The following is a 7,500-nucleotide window of genomic DNA, read 5'->3' as shown; positions in this document are numbered from 1 at the left end:
TCTTTGTACTGGAATGGGACTGTGACCTCTCTTGCCGTGTACTGGAATGAAAATGTGACCTCTCTTACCTTGTACTGGAATGGGAATGTGACCTCTCTTACCTTGTACTGGAATGGGAATGTGACCGCTCCTGCCTTGTACTGGAATGGGACTCTGACCTCTCTTGGCTTGTACTGGAATGGGAATGTGACCTCTCTTGCCTTGTACTGGAATGAGACTGTGACCTCTCCTGCCTTGTACTGGAATGGGAATGTGACCTCTCTTGCCTTGTACTGGAATGGGACTGTGACCTCTACTACCTTGTACTGGAATGGGAATGTGACCCCTCTTGCCTTGTACTGGAATGGGAATGTCACCGCTCCTGCCTTGTACTAAAATGGGAATGTGACCTCTCTTGCCTTGTACTGGAATGGGAATGTGACCTCTCTTGCCTTGTACTGGAATGGGAATGTGACCTCTCCTGTCTTGTACTGGAATGGAAATGTGACCTCTCTTGCCTTGTACTGGAATGGGACTGTGACCTCTCTTACCTTATACTGGAATGGAATGGGAATGTGACCTCTCTTGCCTTGTACTGGAATGGGAATGTGACCTCTCTTACCTTGTACCGGAATGGGACTATGACCTCTATTGCTTTATACTGGAATGGGACTGTGACCTCTCTTGCCTTGTACTTGAATGGGAATTTGACCTCTTTTGCCTTTTACTGGAATGTGACTGACCTACCTTGCCTTGTGCAGGATTGGAATTTGAACTCTTTTGCCTTGTATTCGAATTGGACTTTCACCTCTCTTGCCTTGTACTGGAATATGTGTGTGTGTATGTGTACATTTGTTGTTGATGTGTATATATATATATATATATATATATATATGTATATATATATATATATATATATATATATATATATATATATATATATATATATATATGTGTGTGTGTGTGTGTGTGTGTGTTTGTGTTTTTTTGTTTGTGTGTGGGATGGTAAGGGAGAGAGAGAGAGAGAGAGAGAGAGAGAGAGAGAGAGAGAGAGAGAGAGAGAGAGAGAGAGAGAGAGAATAGTTTTCCTTATCAAATCCAATATATAAACCGACCGATCTCTGCCTTTTCCCACCGCTTATCTGTAAATACATCATGAAAATATGAATGCTTCATAAAATGACCTTTCTGAATTATTGAGGTCTGGAAACGTCGTCGTTCCAGGCGGTAAATAATTCACCGCAATATTTCACTCGGTTATGGGACTTGTATTTATTATACCTCTCGTCTAACCGTCGCTCGAAATACAGGAGTCAGTTATACGATGACGCTTTTGCGGGAAAATCTCTGGCTTTTGGTTTTTCAGTGAAATTTGTATTATAAGAGAGGGTCGGGGTGATTATGCTTGAACATACACATGCTCCTCTTTTCTCATACTTCGGACAACAATAAGTAGTAGGTTGGCTAGAGCACCACCCACCCGTTGAGATACTACAGCCTGAGAGTTATTGGGTTCTTAGACTGGGCAGATAGTATTGCATTAGATCCCTCTCTCTGGTTACGGCTCATTTTCCCCTTGCCTTCTCATGCACCGAATAGTATGGCCTATTCTATATTCTCCTTTGGCCTCATACACCTGCCAACACTAACTTAACCAAACAATTATTTATTCAAGCGGTTAACTACTGTACTGTAATTGTTCAGTAGCTACTTTCCACTTGGTAAGGGTAGAAGAGAGACTTAGCTATGGTAAGCAGGTCTTCTGGGGAGAAGGACACTCCAAAATCAAACCATTGTTCTCTAGTCTTGTGTAGTGCCATAGTCTCTGTACCTTGGTCTTCCACTGTCTTCGGGTAGAGTGCCTTTGCTTGAGGATACACTGGGCACACTATCTTTTCGTATTCCCCCCCCCCCTCTCTCTCTCTCTCTCTCTCTCTCTCTCTCTCTCTCTCTCTCTCTCTCTGAAGGAAATGAAGTTTTCAAAATACGTTTGCTTCCGTTGTACTTTTTTAACAGGAGTTTAATACTTATGGAATATTTTCCATCATTTCGGAGTGGTTGATATAAAGCATTGATGATATTGTTTTAATTTCTGTTCTTTTCTATTCGTTATAGGTAAGAATATCACTTGAAATTATTGATACTCGTTCATTTATTTCCGTTTAATTCGTACTAGTAAATTATCGGACAGTATATAGAATACACTCTACGGTGTTCCCCCAACCATATTATTTAATGCTTACCTAGATATGATAATCTTTTTTTGTCGAGAGATAAGATTATAGAATTCAAGAAGAAAGAGTTATTTGGAAATTATCAGGAAGTATTATTTGTTCTGATGAAATGAAAAATTCTAGAAAGATATGCTATAAAGTAATCCTGAAATACGTTGCTCTGCCGCCATCTGTTGCATTCTTCTCTTGGTTTTCACCTGTTGTTGTTGTTGTTGTTGTAGTTGTTTTGGTTGTTGTTGTTGTTATAGGTTGGCGGGGCCATCCGGCAAGACAGTGGTTTTTGCATTCTTGAAGCCCGTAAGCTTCTACCATAATTTTCAGTCAATCCGACATACATATAAAACTAATTGAAACGCCAAAAAAAAAAAAAAAAAAAAGCAGGTATAATCCAAGCTATGTTCGACATTCACACACACACACACACACACACACACACACACACACACACACACACAGCTCCAAGCACTAAAAAACAAGGTGTTTCTCGGTGGGCTTTCTCGTAATTTAGTTTATTCATTCGCTGACGATGTCTGGCAACTGCGTTATGCAGCATTTCCTTTTTTTAAAGAATTTTTGCCTTTTTTTTTTTTTAACTGTTATTCTATGTGTTTATTTCATTTATTTATTGATGTCAACTTGCGTGTGGTAGTATATTTATAAGCATAGTGGGTTTTTAGGCTCATTCTGTATTTTGAATAATAATTCTTTGTAAAAACATATTGTGCTTTGGCAACTGCGCGTTTTTCGCAACGAGATTTGGACGTGTTCGGAATGTCCGTGAGGCTGCTTTTGACGGATAGATATTTTTGTTCTTCGTGTAGATGTAGAAAAAAATGCCGAAAGGTAAAATACAATTTTATTTTGTAGGTTTTATTTCATTCGTCCATTTTTATCCATTACTTTTGTTATTACTTGCTAAGCTACAATCCTAGTTGGGAAAGCAAGATGCTATAAGCCCAAGGGCTCCAGCAAGGAAAGATACTCGAGTGAGGAAAGGAAACAAGGAAATAAACTTTGAGAATTAAAGACCAATTAAAATTAAATATTTTAAGAACATTAGCAGCAATAATTTAGATTTATTATATATAACTATGAAAACTTCAAAAATAAGAAGAGGAATATAAACAAGCTAGAAAAGCGTGCCATAGGAATATTATTATTATTATTATTATTATTATTAGTTTGTCTTTGTTGCGATACTGTTGAACTGTTCTGTACCTGACACTCAGCCGATTGTGGAGGGTTGCCGCTGCCAGTGAAAACGAAGGCTAGAGGCTTATTCCATCTCTAATACCCGTATTACTTACATATAGAATTTATGAAATACTTTACGCCCGTCATTTGGAGAGTGTTTGCGCGTGCGCGGTGTGTACATAATTAGAGAAAATGAATAAGAATAACAAATGCACGAAGAAATAAACGAATTAATGTTTGGAACCACACCATTACGATTTGTCAGTGAGAATGGGGAAAATTATAATAATGAGATCCTCATTAATTCATTGTACTCTCTCTCTTTCTCTCTCTCTCTCTCTCTCTCTCTCTCTCTCTCTCTCTCTCTCTCTCTCTCTCTCTCGTAAAATTTGAGTTGTTACTTGGAGGGATTATAGCCAGACGGTAAAACATACCACAAGAAAGGTTAGTTTATAGAAAATGAAATTCATATTGAGCCATTATAGAAGAGGCCCATCTCTCTCTCTCTCTCTCTCTCTCTCTCTCTCTCTCTCTCTCTCTCTCTCTCTCTCGTAAAATTTGAGTTGTTGCTTGGAGGGGATTATAGCCAAACGGTAAAACATATCACAAGAAAGGTTAATAATTAGTTTATAGTAAATTAAATTCATATTGAGCCATTATAGAAGAGGCCCGTCTCTCTCTCTCTCTCTCTCTCTCTCTCTCTCTCTCTCTCTCTCTCTCTCTCTCTCTCTCTCTGTATATCGCTATGATCAACAAAACTATACTAGTCGGGGCCACCCATACAAGATTGGTTTGCTGTAAGCGATCAGACAAAAGTCTCCCACCAGCACCAATTCGAAGTGGTCAGCGTGGTGATGAAAATGGCCAAACCTCAGACATGAGTATGGACATGTCTGAGGCCTCTGTCCTGTAGTGGACTAGAAACAGTTGTATTTGTTGTTGTTGCTTTTTGTGGCATGTGTATAAATTTATTCCGGATGGGATGCAACTGATTATGCCTCGAGGGAAAGGAAAAAGTACTTATTGATTATACGTGTTGTTGTCGTCAGTGATATCGTCATCACTATGTCTTTTTAATTACCTTTTTTTTCTTCGTTTCTCGCTAATCATTTCGGCTTTTCATTTTCCCCATTTCCTCTTTCGTTCCGGATTAAGCTTTTTATCTTAGTTTTCTTCGTGCCCCTTTATTATGTTATTGTCTGATTTCTATTTATGTTTTGTTTGCTGTTATAACCTTCGTTGAAAGTATTCTCTGAGCCAGCGTTTCCATGCCAACAGGTCCACGGGCAGTCTAACCACGTGGAAGTCCTGCTTATTATGATTTTCATTATTTTTCTTGTTTTATTTGTTCTTTTTGTTAATTTTTTTGTTTTCGTTCGTGTGTGTGTGTGTGTATGTGTTTTTTTTTATGATGGGTATGTAACTTGTATAAATAACCCTGGTCTTGCATAAGTAAAAATTTGATTAATGTCCTTATATGTGCAATTATATTTTATATTTTTGTCATATTTCTTGTTTTTTTTCTATATATACAGGCCAAAGACCAATGTAACTTTGATGTGCAACCCTATTTGGGTGGTTCTGCATAAGTGCAAATTGGTCGAGCAGTTGTGTAAAATCTTATTTTATTTGCAATATTTTATTATATCTCTTCTTATGTACCCACATCTGTACGCATTTTATTACTGTTCTTACTTTATAAGATTCTGCCCAGCAGTTGTCTAATATGTAATTTTATTTGCAAGGTAAAAAATTATTATATCTCACCTGATCTCATTTTATTCTCAAGGTTATATTATCTCTCTCCTTATCTCAGACTATCTTTGTTTCCTTGTATCTTTGGACCCACAACAGTACACATTTTATTACTTTCCTTATTTTGTCAACAACAATCGGTCCACCGGTTGTCTAATCTCTCATTTTATTTGCAAGGTTACATTATCTCTCTCCTTAACTCAAACTTTCTTTGTTTTCACGATTTTATTCTCTTCCTTAACTCTATCTCTATTTTCAAGATTTTATCATCTTCCTTAAAACAAATTATCTATTTTCAAGATTTGATTATATTCCTTAACTCAAATTATCTTTATTTTCAATATATCATTATCCTCCTTAACTCAAAATATTTTAATTTTCAAGATTTTATAATCTTCCTTAACTGAAAGTATCTTTATTTTCAAGTTTTTAATACCTTCCTTAACTTCAACCATATTTTTCAAAATTTTCAAGTTTTTAATACCTTCCTTAACTTCAACCATATTTTTCAAAATTTTATCTTCCTTAATTCAAAATATCTTTATAATCAATATTTCATCTTCTTTACCTCAAACTATCTTTATTTTCAAGATTTTAATATCTTCCTTATCTCAAGGTATCCTTGTTTCCTGGTTGGACCCATACCTCTACAAATTTTATTTGTCCTTATTTCATTTGCAACATTCTGTCCAGCAGTTGTCTAATATCTTAATTTATTTTTAAGATTCCATTATCTTCCTTTTCTCAAATTATCTTTGTTTTCAAGATTCCATTATCTTCCCTATCTCAAATTTTCTTTATTTCCAAGATTTCATTATCTTCATCTCAAATTATCCTTGTTTACAAGATTCCATTACCTTCCCTATCTCAAATTATCTTTGTTTTCAAGCTTACAATATCTCAAATTATCTTAGTTTTCAAGATTTTAATATGTTCCTCATCTCAAATTATCTTTATTTCCTAGATTTCATTATCTTCCATATCTCAAAGTATCCTATTCGCCTCTTCCACAGGTCGACGGGCAGAGCCTCTCCGGCCTGAGCAACCATGCTGCGGTGGACGTCCTCCGGGCCACAGGTCAGGTGGTGAGGCTCCGTCTGGCCCGCTACCTCCGAGGCCCCAAATACGAACAGCTGCAGCAGGCCATCGCCAATTCAGAGCTGAAGACCACGCCCACTACGCCAAATCCACCCAGAGCTCCTGTGAGTATTCAATTCGTTTTTTAAAGCTTCGTTATTTATAACTTTTTTCCATATATTTTTCAGATTTTTTTTTTATAAAAGAAAAAAAAAGAAAATTCTTCCATGGGAAAATACGATTGGTTAAGTAAAGCACAATCTTAGTGAGAATTGTTATAAAAAAAAAACTATTATGACTTTATTTAGCTTTATATTTTCCTTTATCTATGTTTTTCAGATTTTTTTTATAAAAGAAAAGAAAAAGGAGAAAATTCTTCCATAGGAAAATAAGATTGCTTAAGTAAAGCACAATCTTAGTGAGAATTGTTATAAAAAACTCTTTATAATTTTTTTAGCTTTATATTTTCCTTTATCTATATATTTTTTTATATTCATTTTTTAAAAGAAAAAAAAAGAAAATTTTTCTTTAGGAAAATAAGATTGGTTAAGTAAAGCACAATCTTTGTGAGAATTGTTATAAAAAAAATTATTGGTTTATATTATAATTTTTTTAGCTTTACAGCCGCTAAAGTTATTGGTACCAAATAGAAAGTTGATTTATAAGTTCATTTGCCCCTCCATATTGCACAGTCATGGAACCTGCATTAACTTTTATTTTTGTATTGTTAGAGGCCACTTCGTCAATAAAAAGAAATTGGGTGCTTGGCCGTCTGACCTTTGTCGAAATGTCAGTGATGGCCTAATTTAAACAAATCAAGGTCATATACTTTGCATGACCTTGTATCAGAGAGAAAAAGACATATAAGCATTTTTGACTTGTTCAAATTTCATATAAAAATCATCACCTGTGCTATGGCTGGCGAGAAATAATTACCGAGTCTGCCATCAAGGAAAAACGGTTGACTCTACGGTTCACAATCTCCATGCAATGCTCGATTTAAAAGGGGGTACAGATAATAGATAGACATTAGGAATAACAGAATGGGTCCCTAGAGATTACAAAAGAAGCAGGGGAAGAAGGAAGAGAAGACGATGGATTGACGAACTGAGAATGTTTGCAAATGTACACTGGCATAGAAAGACCATAAACAGATGCAAGTGGAGGCGTTCGTCCTGATGATGATGACTTACTCGGTATCTAGACAAGTTGCACAGTCATAAATAAACGAAAATTTTAGATGACCAGTCATCTTAAAAAG

The 7,500-nt window shown here is 36.0% G+C and overlaps 1 protein-coding gene across 2 annotated transcripts in view; it reads left to right on the top strand.

Moving 5' to 3' along the window:
• Positions 1-7,500, top strand: part of LOC137658797 (patj homolog) — a 673,578-nt gene that overhangs the window by 630,887 nt on the left and 35,191 nt on the right. For both annotated transcript variants that reach the window (XM_068393846.1, XM_068393845.1), the window contains exon 8: positions 6,176-6,364. In XM_068393846.1, coding sequence (XP_068249947.1) covers positions 6,176-6,364 — 189 coding nt within the window. The remainder of the gene's footprint in view (positions 1-6,175; positions 6,365-7,500) is intronic.

Source organism: Palaemon carinicauda, chromosome 19, assembly GCF_036898095.1.
Source record: "Palaemon carinicauda isolate YSFRI2023 chromosome 19, ASM3689809v2, whole genome shotgun sequence".
NCBI lineage: Eukaryota > Metazoa > Arthropoda > Malacostraca > Decapoda > Palaemonidae > Palaemon > Palaemon carinicauda.
Note: the sequence above shows the minus strand (reverse complement) of the source record. Positions and strands in the feature narration are given on the sequence as shown.